This window comes from Mercenaria mercenaria, chromosome 3, assembly GCF_021730395.1.
Source record: "Mercenaria mercenaria strain notata chromosome 3, MADL_Memer_1, whole genome shotgun sequence".
In the NCBI taxonomy this organism is placed as follows: domain Eukaryota; kingdom Metazoa; phylum Mollusca; class Bivalvia; order Venerida; family Veneridae; genus Mercenaria; species Mercenaria mercenaria.
Window position 1 is genome coordinate 45,748,887 of NC_069363.1, and position 22,395 is coordinate 45,771,281.

The window sequence follows — 22,395 nt, forward strand, 5'->3', positions numbered from 1 at the left end:
ATTTCTTACTTACAGTTTCCACACTTCTAACTTATTGATTTCTGTCTGACTTCTGACTTCTCATTTCCAAATTCCACACTTCGTAATTCCAACTTTCCCGCTTCTGACTTCTAACTTCTAATCTTTTAACTTCCAACTTCCAACTCTAAAGTTCTAACAACCTGATTTCTGACTTCTTACTTCTAACTTTAAAACTACTTTGTCTGACTTCAAACTTCCAACTTCTGACTTTCGACTTCCACACTTCTGACTTCCAGCTTCTGCACTTCTAGTTTCTTGACTTCCGGCTTCCAACTTCAAAACTTCTAACTTCCAACTTTCCCTCTTCGGAAGTCAAAAATAAGAAGTGTGGAAATTGGAAATCAGAAGTCGAAAGTCAAGAAGTTGGAAGTCAGAAGTGAGGAATTTACAAGTCCGAAGTGCAGGAGTTGGAAATCAGAAGTCGAAAGTCCGGGAGTTAAAAGTCGGAAGTGCGGAAGGTAGAATTAGGAAGTAAGAAGTGAAGAAGTTGGAAATGAGTAGCGCGGAAGTTAGAAGTAGGAAGTAAGAAGTCAAGAAGTTGGAAGTGAGAAGTGCAAAAGTTGATAATGTTTCCGAAGTTGTTCAATATAGGAATGACACATACGACACATACATTATCAGATTAAAAACTCTTGAGAGACTCTTCATAGCGCGATCCATGGATTTCCCGATCCTCTGTCGTTCATTTCGCATGAACTCCGAAAAATTTCATTTCATTTCTTAAATGATGTGCGTATTCTACACATTACATTTGATCTAAGTCCAATGTTTCATGAAAACTTTCTATATTCAATCAACATTTTTATATCTTAAAGATATTTATGACACGTTTTGTCGCAGATTTTTTTTTCATGCAAATACTCGATATTCTTCCTACGACAACTTCAAGTAATTTTTACAACATTGTTATAGTGAATATTTATTGTACATATCAATAAACATAAACATCAAAAGTAATAAAAGTTTTAACTCTACCTCAACGCAAAACAAAGCTGTAAAGAAGTTTTGGATCTTTATTATTGATGTCACAGTAAAAGCCATGTTTATAGTCTCACTGCATGAATATAAAACATTAAAAAATTACATTAATTATTAATTTTACTAACAAAATAATCATGCAAACCTTTTATACATGAAAAATGAGATACTAGATGAACATATATTAAATACAGAATTAGAACTTCAAAATTGATATTGTGCACAATAAAATCTCCGTAAAAATTCTACTAATATGCATAATACTTAGACATTACATGTGTACCGTATCAAAAGTAGTGGTATACATTCATGGAAGAAGAGCCAAAAACATGTATAAACACATATAAGGCCTAAAAATGTTTGTGACGGGTATTCCGACCTATCCTAAATATTTGACCCGACCCTAAATGTTTTATGGCCTTGGAGATTTGTTTTCAATTTTTTAACAAAAAGATGCAAAACTGCACTTTTTTGCTTTAAACATGGTCAGTGAAGTTAGTAATCAACTTACTGATACTGTAAAGAGATAATCCCCTTAATTGTATTCTTTTTTTATTTTGACACAAAATTAATTTCCGAAAAGTCCCACTTAAAAATCCAAAAAGAAAAAAATACCGATCTACCTAAGTACCCTATTTTTATAGCATGTTACCGGAAACAAACTATTTTCTTACGCCTAACTGGAAATCCAGAGTCTGAGATACAGTCATATTCACCACAGCTGTGGGTTTGAAAAAGAAAGTGTTACAGTATATTAAGAGAAAAGCTTGGTTTTTTATATTCCGCATTAACCAATATTTCAGTTATATAATATTTCCAGCTGTAGTTGTTAAGTCATTTGTGTTGATAATAATATCCTTGGACATTTTACATTGACCATGACTGTAATGCGTCATAACCGGAAAATGGGGTCTGGACATTGTCTCGTCGGAATGAACATTTTACGCCAATACTTTGAAGTCATACTTAAAGCAATAAAGCAGTTTAAACGATATAATTGGGACATGGAATGTTATGACCGAATTGGTCGACGGACGGAAGGACGAACAAATGGCTTTGTGATGGTAGATAAACAACAGATCACATATTCTTTGGTACACACTCTGAACGCAAATATAGATGTAGGATGAACTACAAATGTAGAATGACATATATGCATACTTTTACGATAACAGATGTAAGGTGATAAATAGACAAACACATACTGATGCAGGATGTGAAAGAGACAAACAATACATATATAGACTGATAAAAAATAAGTAAACAAGTACGATGATAAATAATCACACACGTTTAAATGTAGGGTGATATTTAAGTACACAAGCGCAGATGTAGGATGATCAATACGTACACAAGCACAGATGTAGGATGATAAATACGTACACAAGAATAGATCTAGGATGATCAATACGTACACAAGCACAGATGTAGGATGATAAATACGTACACAAGTGCAGATGTAGGATGATAAATACGTACACAAGAACAGATGTAGGATGATAAATACGTACACAAGTGCATATGTAGGATGCTAAATACGTACACAAGTGCAGATGTAGGATGATAAATACGTATACAAGTGCAGATGTAGGATGCTAAATACATATACAAGTGCAGATGTAGGATGATAAATACGTACAGGTACAGAAGAACATACGTAGGGTGATAAATAAGCAAAGAAACAAAAATGTAGTGCATACTAATACTGATCTACGATGATAATTGGGCAGACAAGTACAGTATAACAGACCAAATTTAGTGCGTCCATGCGATAAGCTTGATTAAATGTTGTTTTGGTTTCTTTTCAGATATATATATATAGCAAATGTACAAATTTGATAGAGGTTCATGATGATGGTAAATACAGTGTTTTGTGACTGTTTTAAATTTGATTAATGAGAAGTTGGACAGCTTGTGTGTACATTGGAGCGAGTAAATTACAAAAAACAACAAAAAAAACTGAAAAATGGCTCACATAAGGAAATTGTACATCAGGTTTGGTACAGATATCGATCTTCTGTCTGTATCTTTTTTTTCTTGAATTCTAGCTGTTTCTAACACGATCCAGAAATAAACTATTAAAATAATAAAGGTGTCCTAGAGTGATATAAGGATTTAAAAAAAAATAAATAAAGGCCAAATATTTACCTATCCTATTGTAAAATTCAGGGCACAGTCACAATTTTTGAAACTACATTATTTAAAAAAGTACAGAATAAATCTTTGCATAAAAAATGTTTTTATTATGCTAACTTATATATGATGAAAAATTTATGGCTATCCGATTACAAATATAGTCACAATTAAATCTTTCAAAAAATGATGTCAGAAGTAACTGCAAAATGAAATTGAAAATACAGCACCAAAATCATTTTATAGTAAATATATTGTGAAAATATCCTATTACTACCCTCAAAGTATTTTGAACGATGTATGATATCAATGGAAATGTCCTACATTTAAAGATAAACCAAGTAAAAACCTTGTGAATGGAAAGGTGGATCAAATAGTAGCTATTAATGGAAACAACCTGTTTTAGGAAACCCGTTGACAACAGACGAATGACGACGGAGCATCCACCTGTACTAACAGCTTACCGATGAGATTTATTATCCTGAATATGTAATTAAACAACAAGAGCTGTCTCCATAGGATGGCACATGCCCCCGATGGCACTTTGAATGAATAGTTATGGCCGATGTTAGAGTTTAGGACCTTTGACCTAAGGAGCTGGGTCTTGCGCGCGACACGTCGTCTTACTGTGCCACACATTCATGCATAGTTATTTTAAAATCCATGCATGAATGACAAAGATATGGACCGGACACGCCCATCAATGCACTATCATGAAATATGATCTTTAACGTCTGTGACCTTGACCTTTGACTTACGGAGCTGGGTCTTGCGCACGACACGTCGTCTTACTGTGCCACACATTTATGCGTAGTTACTTGAAAATCCATCCATGGATGACAAAGATATGGACCGGACACGCCCATCAATACACTATCCTTTAACGTCTAAGTGTGACCTTGAACTTTGAGCAACGGACCTGGGTCTTGCGCGCGACACGTCGTCTTACTGTGGTACACATTCATGCCAAGTTATTTGAAAATCCATCCATGGATGACAAAGATATGGATCGGACACGCCCATCAATGCACTATCCTTTAACGTCTAAGTGTGACCTTGACCTTTGAGCTACGGACCTGGGTCTTGCGCGCGACACGTCGTCTTACTGTGGTACACATTCAAGCCAAGTTATTTGAAAATCCATCCATGGATGACAAAGATATGGATCGGACACGCCCATCAATGCACTATCCTTTAACGTCTAAGTGTGACCTTGACCTTTAAGCTACGGACCTGGGTCTTGCGCGCGACACGTCGTCTTACTGTGGTACACGTTCATGCCAAATTATTTGAAAATCCATCCATAGATGACAAAGATATGGATCGGACACGTCCATCAATGCACTATCCTTTAACGTCTGTGTGACCTTGACCTTTGAGCTACGGACCTGGGTCTTGCGCGCGACACGTCGTCTTACTGTGGTACACATTCAAGCCAAGTTATTTGAAAATCCATCCATGGATGACAAAGATATGGACCGGACACGAAAATTGCGGACAGACTGACAGACCGACAGACTGACAGAACGACAGACAGACGGTTCAAAAACTATATGCCTCCCTTCGGGGGCATAAAATAAACCATAATACATTCAGACTGTTAGAAATAATTATGTCACTTTTAAGGACAAATACTGGACGGAACCAATAAATACGTAAATTGCATATGGCTGAATGAAAATAAAGTAATCTTTCGGAAACCTGTATCTTCTTTGATTAAGTCTCCTTTCTATACCTTGATAGGATGCGTGCATGTACATTTATATAAAAGCTGCTTTACTGGAAAATGGAGGCTATTTTGGAAACGTGAGATAACCTACCAGGTACTAGTAACAATAATACTTGTTTTATGGGTATACGATTTGACAGGAATTGTGTAAAATGTACTTTAATTTCTTGGTTTTGGTTTCAACTGTCCAGATGTAATACTAAATCAAACGTTCTCCTAATAGTTATTGAAACAAATACTATTTTCTGTATGTTTATATTTATAAACAGAATATTACTTCTCGCCTTGCTGGTAGATTTTAAATCAATAAAGCCGGATGTTAAGTTCTTTTTAATTTTTACCATGCTAATTTTCTTTAATGGACTGGTCCATCTTCCAGTTTTGGCAGTACCATTTATCATTTGAAGTGGTGTTTACTGAAAGTTTACTGACTGAATAGCGAACAGTGCAGACCACGATCAGACTGCACAGATGTGCAGGCTGATCTTGAACTACACTGGTCGCAAAGGCAGAATCAATCGTGTCCGGCATGGTAAGGGTTAATGTTACAGAGCAGTCAAGCTGGTTAGCGAAAAGTCGGTAGATCTTCAAAAAGTACTTTCCGTGCCTGTAATAATGTTGGTTCGAAGGTGCATAACTACCTTAACGAGCATACAATAAATACGTAAGATATACAATTACTGAATGAACTAATTTTCCGTGCAGATTCGGACATTTATTTGGAATACTAAGTGTATCCAAAAGTATATTTATAAGGTCGACATCATAGGAATCTTTGTTCGGTTCATTGCGATGTTTTTTATACCTAACTAATTGTTTCAGTGAAACAAATTTAAGACCATAGCAGTAGCCATAGTTTTGAGGGTCATAAAATAAATCATACTGATTTTGCGGTCCTGTGGTACTAAAATGGTACTCACCCCATGCCCGCTCCTTGGGAATGGAATTAAATTTAAAAGCGTGAGCTTGTATAGGTATTCCATTATGATTTCCAAGAATAGATTTATCAATGTCGTTTAGAAACAAAAGGTCTACGTCTGTACGTCTACGCAGGTCAAAAAATCCAAGCACTGATCCCGAGTCAATCATGACGTCATCTGTACCTATATATATACCAGGCAATGTTTTTATCGGTGCAGTAGATAAACGACTTGCTATTTCTTTTGCAATTAATTCACAATCAGGAGCATTGTCGGCGTAATTGAGAAATTGGATAGAATTTGGATTAAGTATCATTTCTGCTAAAATTAGATTTTCTTCTTTTGAATCTGGTATATGAGCGGTTGATTTGAATATTTTATCATTATAAAGTTTTCTTATTTCATGTTTACACTTAACTAGGTCAGTACTTCTTTTCGTATACACGAATAAAAACAAAACTGTAAATGTTGAGTGGGTGAATCTTGATAGCATGTGTTCAATTTTCGTTTCCAGCCACGACTGTTGTCCATACATATGAGAAATTAATTGCTGAGCTCCTTTTCTTGTAATGGTTACTGATTTCTCATATACAATACCATTATCTTTTGAACACCGTTCTTTGACAATCGTTCGCATTTTCTCATCTTTACTATTATCGTTTGAAAATACTGAAACAATATCAATTAATGTATTCAAATCTGGCAGTTTCAACTGAATCTTGATCCATTCCAACAAAACCAGATCAAACGAATTTTCTGACAGACCTAGACGTTTAAAATGTTTATAGCCCCAACCGCTATTTTCTTTGTATTTGTGATGTTCAAAAGTTGCTTGCTTTGATAAAACTACACTCGAAGCTAGTCTGTGTGCACCATTGTTGATGAATCCATTCTTATCAACTGGAATCCTTGAAATGTTAGGGTTAAATCCAAACTCTTTTACATTTTGAATTGTTTTATGGAACGATGAAATGAAATCAGAACTGCCGTTTTTCTCTTTACATGCAACCTTTGAATCAAACCAGATTTCTTTCATACTACAATATTCTCTGAAATTATTCCACACACGTATATGTTCTAAATATGCATCTCGGATTGCATATGGCACTTGTTTTTTAAAAACATAAAAATAGGCGTAAACCATTTTTGGGATTAGGTCAAATCTATCCGAATGTAGGTAATCGGAAGGATTTTCCGACAGTGAATAAGTAGTGCCGTCTAAACAAGTATTCATGTTATATCCAATACACAAATCTAGCACTATAGCCGCTGTATTACTGCATCCTCCATTAAGTGTCATCATACCAAACTCTTCTCGATGAACAGATTTTATCAGAGGTGTATCCAAAACTTGTATGCTGCTAGAGTTTTCTATGTACTTATATTCAAATATTGCATCCAGTCCATCCACTAAGTATTCAGCAACTTCTCTCGAAACAACATGATTTAACGCACATTTAAATGGTGTCAGATAAGTTGGATTACTTGTATGTTTCAACGATGATATGCATTGTATTAATAACATCATAATAATATTTTCATTTGTGTCAAAATTCGATATAACATAGTTTTTAAATGTATGTACTTGTACATTAAATGAATCGTCCACATGTAATAACCATTTCGAATTATGATTTCTAAGGGCCCAATGGTAACTTTCTTTTATCAAGTTCGGCAATTCTTCAAAGACGTCTGTAATAGGTAATAACACAACGTTTGATTCATTACGAAGCCTCTCCGTAATTTTCTTCTCTTTATCTAAGTTATACTGAATGTGTTCTTTCACTGTAGGTTGATTGTTCCAGTTACATGTACCAAAGACACGATTTTCAGGTGGATAGGGGCAGTACAGCTCACTAACCACAAAATATACATGTTCATGACCGGATGCCCATGTTCTTCGTATTGTCTCACGACGGTCAAATGCATCACGCCTGCTCACAACTAGTACTATTAAAGACGCTTCATTGGCTTTAAAATCGCGATTTTTCAAAGAGTTGACATTAATGACAGGAAAGTAGTCTTCTGAGATATATGGCAGACATAATGAAGTGAATGTAATTAAAGTACACAAGCAAATTGAATAAAACAGGTATTTTCGACTTATTCCAAGCTTTTTATTAAGTAACATCTTTTGCTTAATTCTTCTCAGTTTCATATTATGATAGGAAAATGCAGTATGAAAACACGTTTGGTCGTTGAATTAAAAATTCATAACTTCTTAGTTGAAAATCCCATAGTTGTTCCGCCACGGCACTTTGTTGAAACTGTCCAATCAAGCAAAGGAATGAGGAATGTCCATACCAAATGGTATAGTCAATCTGAAAACAAACAAAAAAAATACTCATTTTAATTCAACTTACTTGCAATGTTAATCTATAGTCACTGAATTAAGCAACAATGTAAAATACGTTTTGCATTTAAGGTATTGTGTTTTGTTTGTTTAGCTGAAGCTGTGTCTGTCATCACTATTACATAACGCGCAGCATTTCTTTCATTACTGCATGTGTGCGAGTGCAGAGGCGTACATGTGCGCGTATGTATGAAAAGGGCAATACTTTCAATATTGTACATGAATTTATAAAGCTAGAACCGTAAAGAGAGGTAATCACAAATTTGATAGAACTTCCTACTAAGTTAATCAGTGTCCAAGCCTTTGACAAAATAAGATAAAACAGTTACTGAAAGTAGAATTTAACAAGACATTTATATATTTTATTCTGATAACAAAAATGTGGCAGCCACATTATAAAGAAAGTCATTATGAGCCTTTAAAGTACGTAAATTACCAAACTAATCTTAAAGACATTGACAAAATTCCAAGTGTTGTGTTAGCAGAGTTGGAGGCAGCGTATCTAGACATTCATGTTCTAGGCGATGCCTCTATTCTATTTAGGGATAGTGAAGAGAGTGGGGGAGTAAAACTGAACTGAAATGCTTTGTCGAATATAACAACTTATTATACAGAGCTGGTCGCAATTTAAAAATAATGTTTATATAAAAATCTTTTATCGACTGATCACCTGATAAAGTATTGTCGAGCGGCATAGGCTGCGGTTGTTGACGTTGGTACGCTACTCCAACACAGTTATAGGTCACACAGCGACTTTCAAGCTTTTGTTGACGGAAGAAGACCCAAAGTGCCCAAGCATTACTTCGGGCACGAGCAGGCACCTGGACAGAAGCATCGACCTTCCGTGAGGCAGCTGGATGGCTTCCTTACATGACATTATTCTACATCCCAAGCAAGGTTTCGAAGTTGGCGACATTTAGCACCGGGTCATGGAAGCCCAGGTGTAGTCCGTGCGTGAAAAGGTAAGATTATGAGTCCGCGTGCGACTTACAGTGAAACACTCTAAGTGATTTAACATTATTGTACCTATGTGTAACAGTGTACATATACAGCTGAATATCGTTACCTCGATATCGGTTATTATTTATCATTACCTGTAGTTTGTATTATTCACTGTGAAACGTATTATGAAGTTTTCATTATGAATTATATTTCTTTATTTAATCGAACTCAAGACATGACATTTTATTTATAATTTGTGTTCATTTTTTTCGAGAAAAGAAATTGAGAACAGTTGTCTGGCAATTTATCTGTGGCAGTTGGAGCGTGTTCTTAGAATGCACAAACATTTACCAAGAGGCAGTTGGAGCGTGTTCTTAGAATGTACTAACATTTACCGAAAGGCAGTTGGAGCGTGTTCTTAGAATGCACTAACATTTACCGAAAGGCAGTTGGAGCGTGTTCTTAGAATGCACTAACATTCACCAAAAGGCAGTTGGAGCGTGTTCTTAGAATGCACAAACATTCACCAAAAGGCAGTTGGAGCGTGTTCTTAGAATGTACTAACATTTACCGAAAGGCAGTTGGAGCGTGTTCTTAGAATGTACTAACATTTACCGAAAGTCAGTTGGAGCGTGTTCTTAGAATGCATAAATATTTACCAAAAGGCATTTGGAACGTATTCTTAGAATGTACTCACATTTACCGAAAGTCAGTTGGGGCGTGTTCTTAGAATGTACTAACATTTACCGAAAGGCACTTGGGGCGTGTTTTTAGAATGCACAAACATTCACCAAAAGGCAGTTGGGGCGTGTTCTTAGAATGCATAAATATTTACTAAAAGGCAGTAGGAGCGTGCTCTTAGAATGCACAAACATTTACCGAAAGGCAGCTGGAGCGTGTTCTTAGAATGCACTAACATTTACCGAAAGGCAGCTGGAGCGTGTTCTTAGAATGTATAAATATTTACTAAATATTTACTACATATATTGTCCTATTTTATTGAACTGTCAAACACATATTGATTAAATGGGCGGTGCATAGAATATTTAATCTTCGGTTGATTTTCGGTACATTCCGTTTTGTATACGGAAAGTAACCAGCAATTAAAATAGTTTATTTTTAAAGCGTGTATACGTATATACGCAAGCCACGATAGCTCAGTGGTCATCGTCAATAGCTTGAAACCTGGAGTACGTAAGATCGATACCGTTCAGTATCTGAGTTTTTTTTCCCCACAAATTTCAACAAACACTCTGTACATGTACATTTTTATCCAGTATTTCCTTCATTTTATTTTCACAAGTATTTTTTTTTTCTTTTTTATCTCTTATTACTAATTTCACACACACACACACACGCACACGCACACGCACACACACACACACACACACACACACACACGTATATATATTATGTTTTTTTTTTCACAGTTCATTTCACGACTATACAAATTTCATAAATAAGAATTACATCTAGCTAAATTCATCATTCAGTTTCATTTGCTGTGTCGGTACTGCTGTCAGCGAAGTCATATAAATCATATAAATAATTGAAAATGAAAAATAAAAAATGTACTCGCTAATGGGCTCGAACCAGCGATTTCCCGCATACGAGCCAAATGCTGTAACCACTGAGCCACAGATTCGATCGATGAGAGTGTGTTTCACTTACAGTACTAATAATGATATTTAGACACTTTACCAAAATTTCTTTCCGTAAAACATACAGATAGCACCGAAGTTGGGTCAAATAATAAAGTATCGAATGCACAGAGCGTTTAATGTATGCATATTTGACAGGTTAAAAAAATAGCACAATAATGAGTCACTTATTTAACTTTTTTAAACACACTAGTCCTTAAAGGTCCATTACTAAGGGAAAGTGAGTTGGCATTTTTTTCATAGCCAGTGCATAGACTTCTGCAAGACACTAAAAATGAAGATTGGCAGGTCAAAATTTACAGAAGGTCTTTGGAACTCAAAGAAATGTATGTGTATTATGTTGAAATTTCAATGAATCGACAGAATGACCCCCCAGGTCTTTTTAACTTTCTTCTTACTTCATAGAAAATAATTGTACATATACTGCGATTTATTTCGAATTTCTACATACCAACTTTCATTTTCCAATAAAATGAAATAGTTTCTGTGATTTTTAAAAGAAATTAAAATGTTCACTTTCCTTAGTATTGGACCTTTAATCCATTGGTTTTGTTTATTTTTAAAAAGGACAGGGTTTTATTTGCATAAGTCCATTAAGAGTATATTTTGGCAAAATGAATGTCAATACATAAAATTTGCATAAATTTGCAATTTGATAAACTTTTCATCTTCACATTGAGTGATATGAAGATACGCATGAAGTCAAATCAAAAGAACTTTTACATGAGCCAAAAGATCACTTTATTGATTTGCAAAGGCAAATAACTTATTTCCATAAATTAGACGCTCCGTCTAGTTGTAAATGATAAAGGTGATGTTTATTTTTAGGCAAAAAAACTAAATTATGGAAGTAAGATATAATGCTTGAATAACTGCGTTAAAAAGACATAAAGTTAGGCTTTTTAAGGAATAAAAACAACGTGTGTCGGTTTAGATTATATACGTTTTATAAGAAGAAATATCAATATATGAAAAAAAAAAAAAGACAAGTGTAAGGAATTCTACTGAGAAAAATGCACTGTGTAATTTGTATCATTTAGACCTCTCCACGACCAGATTTAAAATTAATATAAACATATCCAGTGATTATTTATAATAATTTATTATCTACGCATAATTATTATTAACGCAATAGAATTTTATCGCATTAATATATAAAAGAATACTTGCACCATACCATGTGTGACTGCTTTTAAAAGTACAGTAATATAAGAAGAATATCAATGAGTGCAGATATTTAAGATTGTCAAGGAGGCTTGTTTTAACTTCTCTTATTCTCTGTATAAACAAGTGAATGAAGTATTGCCATGCAATATAAAGTCCCCTACTGGAAGGCACCTAATTTCCTCTACTGCATTATAACATAATGAACTGATTATCAGTGATATCTGTCAATGATGTATAAACAATATTGTACTATATATACAATACACTCGGATTAAAATTTATATATATAAAAACCTACAGTTGTTTTCATATGTCATCTTTTGGCCGATTATCAAAAATTGGTATCATATACGTTATTTATAGTAACAACAAAAGGAAATTATTTCTTAATCTATATAATATAATTCCACAAGAAACTCTTTACCAGTTAGAGATAGGTCAAAATGCTCCTAAAAATTGGATGTAACATGCATGTTGTACCACAGAAAACTGACTTTAATTTTTCCCTACGGCCAGTAATAAATACGTTACAATATAATCTATTTATAGTAAAAACAAGGGGACGTAATATCAAAAACAAGGGTGCCTCATGGTGATGAACATTTATGCCAAGTTACATCAAAATCACTCTATGCATGAAGAAGAAATGCTCCGGACAAAGTCATTCTTGTATCTGACATTTGGCCTCTACGTGTGACCTTGACCTTAGACCTAGGGACCAGGTTCTTGCGCATGACACTCTGTCTCATAGTGGTAAACATTTGTGCCAAGTAATATTAAAATCTCTTTAAGGATTGTTGAGTTACAGACTGGACAGGAAAAACAAACATTTGGGCTTTGACTTTCAAGTGTGACCTTGACCTTGCAGCTAAGGGCTCGGGTGTTGCGCATGGCACATTGGCTCATCCAGGGGAATGTTTGTGCAAACTGATATTTAAATCCTCTTTTGCATGACAAAGTTATAGACCGGACAGAAAAAAATCCCATTGACTTTTGACCTTCAAGTGTGACCTTGACCTTTAAGCTAGGGTTCTGGGTGTTGCACATTACACATTGACTCATAATGGGAAACATTTATGCCATGTAATATCAAAATCCCTTGATGGATGACAGAGTTCTGGACCGGATAGGAAAAATCCCTATTGACCTTTGACTTCCAATTGTGACCTTGACCTTTGAGCTAAGGGTCCAGATTATGAGGACGACATGTCGTCTCAACATGGAAAACATTTGTGCCAAGTAATATCAAAATCCCTTCATGGATGGCAGAGTTTTGGACCGGACGGGAGGAAAGCCTTGTTGACCTTTGACCTCCAATTGTGACCTTGACCTTTGAGTCAGGGATCCGAGATTTGCACAAGACACGTCTTCTTATCATGGGAAACATTTATGCCAAGTGATATTAAAATCCCTCAATGAATGACGGATTTATGAACCGGACACGAAACAGACCTGTCCATGCTATGTTAACATTTGACTGCCAATTGTGACTTTGACCTTTGAGCTATGGATCTGAAAGTTGTGCATGACACTGTCTTATTATGAGGTACATTTGTGCCAAGTAATATTAAAATCCCTCCATGGATGGCAGAGTTATGGACTGGACAGGAAAAAAGCCCTGTTGACCTTTGACCTCCAATTGTGACATTGAATTTTAAGCTAGGGGTCCGGGTTTTGCACTTGACAAGTCGTTTCATTATGGAAAACATTTGTGCCAAGTAATATTAAAATCCCTTCATGGATGACAGAGTTATGGACCGGACACAAAATTGCGGACGGACGGACGAACGGAATGACGGACGGTCGGAAAAGTGCATTCCTATAGTCCCCGAAACTGGTTTTCAACCAGTAGGGGACTAATAATAACATTCTGTCCAAAAATACATGCATCAATGACCAAGTACAGCATCTACATCTTTCGAGCAGCTGAATTGTTTAAGTTATATATTTATATGAACATTAAAGATGCCTTTGTTGGCACATATTAAAATGACCTCTGTAACGTTGAAGGTATAAATGATGCTAGTATTGTATAAAAATATCAACTGAACATCAAAATAATTGTACCCTTCTACATCCCACCTAAATACTTATCTTATATAGAACGTACACTTCTTCGAACATGTATTTTAACTCTTTTAGTACATAATAATTAATTTGTATTAACATTTCAAAATAGAAGGACAGTAAAATGCTAGTACCTGAAAACAATTTCAACGCCTTTTAAACTCCTAGTCAATATCTCCGATTCACATATCCTTAGACACAGTGTATGATTTAATTAATTCAGCAATAAATGTATATATGGTCTTTGTTACAGAATGTAAAGGCGACACACCAGCCAACACATGGCTGCACTGGTGCATAGCTCATAATATTCACCGCGTATTAAGTAATCATGGTATCTTATTGATTGAAAATACTGGTGCATATACATATAAATGCCTTTCACGATGTATGATCATTTCTCGGATTAAACCTGCTGTGACCTGATTATCTCGGCTAAGAAACAAAATTACTGGGATGTAAATAGAGCGTATTTTTAAAGAACAGCAGTAAAACACTTTCAGACCCTTAATGAGGTATAAGACGAACATTTTCAGTGACATTTGCAATATCCGAGTTGTTTTCAACGTTATTTGTTGTACAAAGATTTCGACACTTTTATTTCTAGATGAAGTTAAAGAGAAAAGGACTACTTACACCAATACTGACAATATCCCTTAGCTTTAGAAGTGGCACCTTCATGTTGAGGCCAGTGCACCATTAGCATTAAACCTACTTTGAGCATAAAAATATATGTTTTTAACTTGGATTGCACTAGTTTTATTACAGAAAATAAAGTAAATTGAGCCGCGCCATGAGAAAACCAACATAGTGCATTTGCGACCAGCATGGATCCAGACCAGCCTTGTTCGCTAACGGTTTCTCTTATTGCAATAGGCTTTGAAAGCGAACAGCATGGATCCTGACCAGACTGTGCGGATGCACATGCTGGTCGCAAAAGCACTATGTTGGTTTTCTCATGGTGCGACTCAACCCAAGTTTACTGACGCGTTGAGTTGACGTATAATCTATAATACGGACATCTCATTACCAGGAATTGTAGGTACCGTAATCAACTTGAATGACTGCGATGTTTTTCATTGCGGAAGTTGTTTTGAAAACTTTTATATTAAAGTATGCAAAAACTTAACAACTAAATTGAAAATCAGCACAATTCCAAAATTCTTTGGAACATGAAACACAAAATAGTCTATATAGTCATAGAAGTTCGGCAAAATCCAATCTTAGTCTAGAATGAAATGAAACAAAAAACACTTGCTACAGATGATACAAAGTTCGGATGAACATCCTTCACGGTGTGTATGCATATCGTATCCCTCTCTGTGGTAAATGAGAAAACGGATCCCTCTGTTTGCGCACAGGACATTCTTTGTGGTAAACAATGAACTCCAACGTCATTTTTGTGCATAAAAAACATATGAATCACGGAAAGACGTAGCTACATAGTTACCATTGAATTTTTTTAGTTACATTTGTTTTATCAGTTGACACAAGTCCAAACGAAGATGGAATGTAGCCGGAGGTACTGGCTCGGATGAACATCGTGCGATGTTTATGAAACTTAAATACGACTTTCCTTGAATATAGCAATTATCTAATACCTTAGATGTGAAGCCGTTGATCCCATCTTATTTGTAAATACACAGTATGTGTTTTTTTTTCATCATATTTCCTTAAAAACGCTCTACTTTCGATTTCGTTAATGCACGGGATCTCAAGGAAAACCGTGAGCTAAATTTTGCCTCACAGGATCCCTCTTGACTCTCTGCACACAGTATGGGAACCATCTCGGACACAATTAATTTTCTGTCGGCATCGGCGCCCTCTCAATTTAACTTCTGTGTTAGAGTTATGAGATGGTGTTCGTATTTAAAAGCACCACAATAATTATAGGCTGTGCACGAGTTTTGCAGCGGAAATAGATTGCACGACTATAGGAGCGCAATATTCTTCCGCTAAAGAACGAGTGCATAATACCGATGCAAAATTACATACACATACAAAGGAAACATTGCGGTTTGTCCAGGTTACCAGCAAAACTAAAGCAGACACAGACATTTGTTATATCACCGGAGGTACGCATTGATATAAGGACTTGCACCAGCTAGGTGTCATGTTACAAAAATATATCTTTAAAAACGTTACCTTCACAAACACCGTTTTGTTTACGAAATCTGCTTGGCGTGATATCCCAGTTGCAACGTCACAAGTCACGTGATTGTGCACCGTGATATTGACTGAATGTTCAGCATATTTTCGAGTCCGAATAGATCAGGAGCGGCTTTAAGTTGTCACATTTCATGATCAAAAGCTATTTCAAATGTAAGCACTAAATTTCGTATGTTTCTAAATTAAAGGAAAACTTATTATATATGTTCTATTGAATTAGAGATTTATTTGAAAAGTTACCTAACCATTTTATTGTGGGCGTATAAATTGAGTTATTTTCCAGCTGAATTTACTGCATTCTGTCATTGCTGTAGCTAGTGCAACGAAAGTGTGCCTTGCAACGATAGGAGGAGCCTAGTGGTTAAGGTCGCTGACTTCGAATCACTTTCCCCTCACTCGGGGCGTTGCTTTCTTCATGTGAGGAAGCCATCCAGCTGGCTTACGGTAGGTCGGTGGTTCGACACAGGTACCCTCCATGATGAAATTATCAAGGGGTCTTCCCCACAATCAAAGCTGGAAAGTAGCCATATTATCTAAATTTTAAAAGTTGTTAAATTTGGCCGGTTTAAACCGAAAGTGGACACTGTCTATATATTTCGCCCTTATTTACACAAGTCAGAAATTTCAAAGACATCGTACGGATGTTGTTGAAAAAAAAAACAGTCATATAACTATACAACCTAGGTGATTGTTAACTGGTTACACCCATCTAGGAGTATGTTTGGCAAAGAGAAGGAGCCAGCGCCGCAGAGAAGGTAGTAGCTGTTTTCCTTAAACTGTATTGAGATTTATATGCTCTTCTCTTGTCTTTATTGTAACATGTGTAATGGCGCCCGAAAATAGTGTCATTAGTTGTATAATTTTGATATTTGCAATATGATTGGACACAGTCTTCATGACCAACGAACTTTGTAATTTATTTGAGTAGTGAAAACGTTTTGGCAATCGATATGATTACAAATTTTGTTTATTCTCGGAATTACACCTTTACTCTCAATATTTGGTTTGTTGTGTGTTTAGTCATGCCTTTAAACTTTTAAAAGTTTTACTGAAAGTTTACTGATGGACTTGTAGAAAGGATTGTTCTAATAAGGAAATATGAAATAACATCACTAAATTTTACAGCTAAAAGTTGTTATCCCACATATTCGAAAGGTTACAAACAAATCAGAAATGGCATTTTTGGAGGTATTTATTCACCTATTAAAATCGAAGGAGTATTTTTGTCATTGTCCGTGTCAGTTTGTCTGTTGTTCCGAAGCTACAGCTTGTATTCGAAAGTCATAATGAGTTATAAACTTTGTTATCGTTTACATATACAACTGTAGAACGGCAGAGAAATGGACACAGACAATGTCAAAACAATTTCCCTCCAATTCTAACGTGGAATAAATATCACAAAAACATGACATTTTCAATTTTACATCTTTTAGAACATGTGTGATACTAATTTTAGCGGTAACATTTAGTAATCTATTTTCATATTTCTTTATTCAAACTGTACTAGGCTACTGTAATGTCCATCAATAAGACTTTCAGTAAAACTTTACACACAACAAAGCAAATATTCCAAATCATAAGAATTATGTAAAGAGTAAATAAAAGGGCGTGGTACGGTTAACATTGTAAAAAAGACTTTCGTGCAAATTGCTAAAAATTAATCACTAATAGTATCACCCGTTTAAATTACAAAACTTAAAAAAATCAGAAATCATGAAAATTATCCCTTCTACACGTCATTTTCTACCTATGTACGAAAAAGATCCACATATGCGCTAACTTGACGTTACGTCAAAACGTTATTGAGAGTCATATACATAGAGAATATTAGGTTACTGTCTTTCTTAACTTAAGTTTATCCACCGAGTTGGAGAAAGGTTTATCCACCCGAGGCTTGTACAAGTTGAAATAAAATTACTTCTGTTCTGTTCCGTTCCGTTCCTTAATTTTTTTTTTTTTAAAATGATAAAATGTTCGTTTTATTATGTTAATTAACACGTTGAATAAATTTAGTAAGAAAATACACTCATGTAAGATCCTCTATGTATTTCACCAACATCCGTAAAATTCAAGTATTAAGACTGTCGGCATTTTCCTTTCAGATAATTCACCCAAATGGGTATTTATCAAAATATTGTAATTCTGTATTATGTTGAAAGAATATACTGAATTTGAAATTTACGCCGTTTCATTGAAATCAATGATAAATTGAATGAAAAGTTGACTGCTTCGATGAATTCTTATAAGTTTGTAAATTTAAGCTGTGTTTTTTTATAAAACTTTTATTAAAGTTTGTATTAAATGCATGAAAACCTTTGCATAAACATGTTTCGTGAACATCGCTGTAGCTAGCAAACTACCGAGACCCATGCATATATTTTCTAATTAATGTTGATCTGAAAGCGACACATGACAAGTATAGTACATTAATACTTAAAACATATTTCTATTTTGACTAAGTTACGTTCGAAATGTTGAATAAAATTTTACTCCTCCAAACCGCCGAACCGTGTAGAAATTATCATTTACGAATCTGTGGGGTCTATGCCTATCGGAAAAGACTTATTTCTTAATAATATTCAATAAAGAAATTGTCAATATAGTTTTGATATCTCCATACATCAAAGTGCTGTTGTTAAATGAACACAAGACTGTTTTTTTCTAAATGCATAGAAACTCATTTTAGTAAGATATTTAGCTTATTTTACAAAGGCAAGGCTGACAACATGTCAGATTTTCGAAAAAAAAACAGCATCCACAAGCGGTAAACTTTACAAATTTTGTTAGGTGCTAGAGGTAACTTTTTCTCCACATTGAAATTTAAATAATGAAAAGTTTATCCATTGCGGATATTGTTCATTTCTTGATTTTAAAGCAAAATCCATGGTTTTTCTACTATTATACAGTATTTCACATATAAATGACGTCATCAGTGATGCTACAACTAGAAATGCTAGTAACGTTATTTTCACCATGACGTTCAAATACTTGTTTGTAGATTTAATTAATAGCGTTATTTATCTATCAAAATGTTTAATTTAATGTTTTAGAATTTTGAACCCATTATTTTAGGACATTTTGTACTGAAAACCGTACCAAGGCCTTTGTAAAAAAAAACCATTGCCGCATAGTTCACTTTCAAAGGTCATTGGCTATGATAGCTGTTGTGATATAGGAAATTCCCTTTACATAAAAGATATCATTTACAACTAGCGACCCTATGTTCGAGGGCTAATAGACATGTAACAATAAAGAAAAGAACAAATGTCAAGGGAAACGAATAGCACAGCTTGCTGACAGCTTAAAAGAGCATTGGCTTCCACTCTGGTTCTTAGCGCCTCCTTTGCGATGCTGGCTCTCCCTCTTGGTCATAAATGCACACAGGTGGGTGAAACCTGTCAACATATCACGTAGGTTATTGTCCGTAAGTATTGACCTGGCACTCATTAATCTTCGCCAATATTTTCGGGCGTTTTCGTTAAATTACGCAATATTAGTATCCTGAAAGTATCCATATTACTAAAGTAACATGTAAAGCTAATCGATGACACGCTGGCGTAGAGGTAAGGTGTCTGATTTCCATGCACGTTACCACGGGTTCGAAATCACTTACTGAATAGATCTCTTTTTTTCAATTATTGTACTGTAATGTTATCGTTTACATTATTTTATGTATCATATTTTATGAATTTTAGTTGTTTTCTCTTGTTGTCCTTTTTTTTTTGGAACGCTGGCGACAGGTAATTTGTCTTTTTTATCTAAGATACTTTTAAAACAATTTTATTCCACTTTTTTACAACGGGAAAATATGATTACTCTTAATAAATGAACCATAAACATCAAGATACGTTTGATCAAATGAGTAGTGAGTCTGCATATAAAATCTGAGGAAAAAAAAGGTATGGCCAGACGTAGGACTCGAACCCACAATCCTGATATTGTGGTATTGACAGGTGAACGCTTTGTCCGTACAACTACCTGCACATGTGACAGATTATCAGTTAAGAACGATATATGTAATATTTACTTATATCGCTATCTATGTTCGGACACCGAAAATTAATTTACGGAAATATACGGAATATTCATGAGTGCCAGGTCAATACTTACGGACAATATACAGTAATAAGACATTCTTTTCAACAAGATCCATACGATATCTTTGAAATCTCTGACTCGTGTAAATAAGGCGAAAATATAGACATATGCCCACTTTCGGTTTTGAATCAGCCCTATTTCACAACTTTCAAAAGTTCTCAGGTCAAGAAATGCCTTTTGCTCTGCAGATCGACCTGCATACATAAAAAGTATAACCATTTCTGAGTGGAACAACATTGCCCCTTTTTTGAAATAAGGTCTTAAATTTGTTGCAGAAAGTTAAAAGTAAACTCATCCTCTTTCTTTGTTTACATTTCACTTATCTTTCCGGTCATTAGCGCCGCCTCGGAAGTATCACTGGCTCTTTTTTCAACTCACCTCCGTAAAGAGAGGGAGCCAAGGTTTACAGGCCGTGTATCGGCAAACTTGTGCATGCTGTATAAAAACAGACTGAGTTTCATGATATGTCAGCTGTAATATTTTTGAGATTCGATACTTCTACATGAACGTATAAAGCAAAATATATATCGCGAAATTAAACTATAAACTTGCCAGCAAAATTATTGAATAACTAACTGTTAGATATAAAACAAAAGTCTAGTTTTAATATTGAAATGTAATAATATTCCTAAAAACTGAATGACTTTTTCCAGTGCCATTAGATTTATTCGCTACGCTATTTTGAATAATAAATTTTTCTAACTTACAGTACATATTTGTGTCATTGTTACCAGTGTAAAAAACCAACAAGCCAGCTGAAGTTGTTGTCATCATACCTTAACAGAAAAGCTAGGTATATGTAATCACACCTGTGAAATTATTAGCGAGAATAAGATTATAAGTAATTGTCAATTTCTTTAGTATAGTTACTATTGATACACCAACGGTGCTTGATTCTATTGTATTGTCGGGGTATTCTTGAATTGTTTAATTCTACAAATTGATTCAGTTTGCATAACAAGGGCGTCGCAGAAAATTTACAAACAAAATGTACACCGCTCCGAAAATATGAAATATTGAAATTTACATTAATGTTATGAAGGTAGGCTGGTTATGAAATATAAAATTTTTGGATGATTCCAATCCTCCCGCTTTCATAGTTTTGTATATTGTTCAATTACCCCTTGGATATGGTGCCTGCTTTTTAATTTTGTCCTTTGACAGTTTCTGTGGTATACAGGCACAGTAACTTCAGATGCGCTCTTTAAATTCCAGTTTGGTTACTTCTGTCCATAAGCCGCTTCTCATGAAATTGTACTCCGTGTATCAGTGAGGGTTCCATGTACAACACTGTTTTGAACACACCTGTGGATGTCTCTAAATTTGTTTTTGTACTTGTAACATGTACAGGTGTTGAGTTCTGCTCAACCTGAGGCTAGAGAGTGTGGATTGTAGCATGCATTTTCACTAACGCCCTAAATCAGGCTCAGTCAGACCAAGCCTGAAACATTTTCATTTTTGTCGTGTCTATTTTGACATCGGTTATCTCGAGTGGACATTAATCGTCTGCCAAACGAGGTGCGAAAAACCCGAAACCAATTAACCAGCGCTCATGTGTCATTAATTGTTTGTTTGCGATGTAACGGTTTGTAACTAGAAATATGCTGAAACAAATTGTATCTAAAGTCATCATACAGTGGGCAGACAGTTAAAACATGTTCCTCACTTTCATTACCTTGTTATTACAATTTAAACATATTCTTTCCTCTAGGGGAATACCCTCAAACAGACCTGTTTCAAGGCGTATGGGGGCAACCCCACATCTGAACTTGGCATAAGCACTCCTATGGCGTCTAGGCAAAGTACATTTGATATAAGCCTCTGTCTTAAAATCTTGCTTAAACAAACGGTATGTCCTCAATTTATTCCTTCCATTTCCTCTTACAGCATTCTCAGCATTTAGATTACATTTCCAATTGTCTATAAGTTTCACATTCTGTTTCTCTAATACTTTATCTTTTATTCCCACTATATCAATATTTGAAATGTTAATTGCGTCAAAGATGTTTCCAACATCCGCTTCTATAAATAATTTTCTTAATCTAAAATACCAGTTTTTACATGAGATATTGATTTGTGACACTGACCATTGGTATATTTTATAATTCAGTCTACTGCTGGACATAGCTCTAATACGATACCATTGATTGAGAACTG

At 35.0% G+C, this 22,395-nt stretch overlaps 1 protein-coding gene across 1 annotated transcript; it reads right to left on the minus strand.

Moving 5' to 3' along the window:
• Window positions 1-1,020: 1,020 nt before the first annotated feature.
• On the minus strand, window positions 1,021-14,253 carry LOC123524935 (uncharacterized). Its single transcript, XM_045303561.2, has 2 exons — window positions 14,106-14,253; window positions 1,021-8,102 (listed from the first exon to the last, which is right to left on the minus strand). The coding sequence occupies exon 2, from the start codon at window positions 7,937-7,939 to the stop codon at window positions 5,504-5,506; it is 2,436 nt and encodes an 811-aa protein (XP_045159496.2). The 5' UTR covers window positions 7,940-8,102; window positions 14,106-14,253; the 3' UTR covers window positions 1,021-5,503.
• Between the last annotated feature and the right edge of the window lie 8,142 nt (window positions 14,254-22,395).

What these genes read in the sequence shown, in the direction of transcription:
- LOC123524935 (XM_045303561.2), bottom strand. Translation starts at nt 7,939, where the DNA reads ATGAAACTGAGAAGAATTAAGCAAAAGATGTTACTTAATAAAAAGCTT.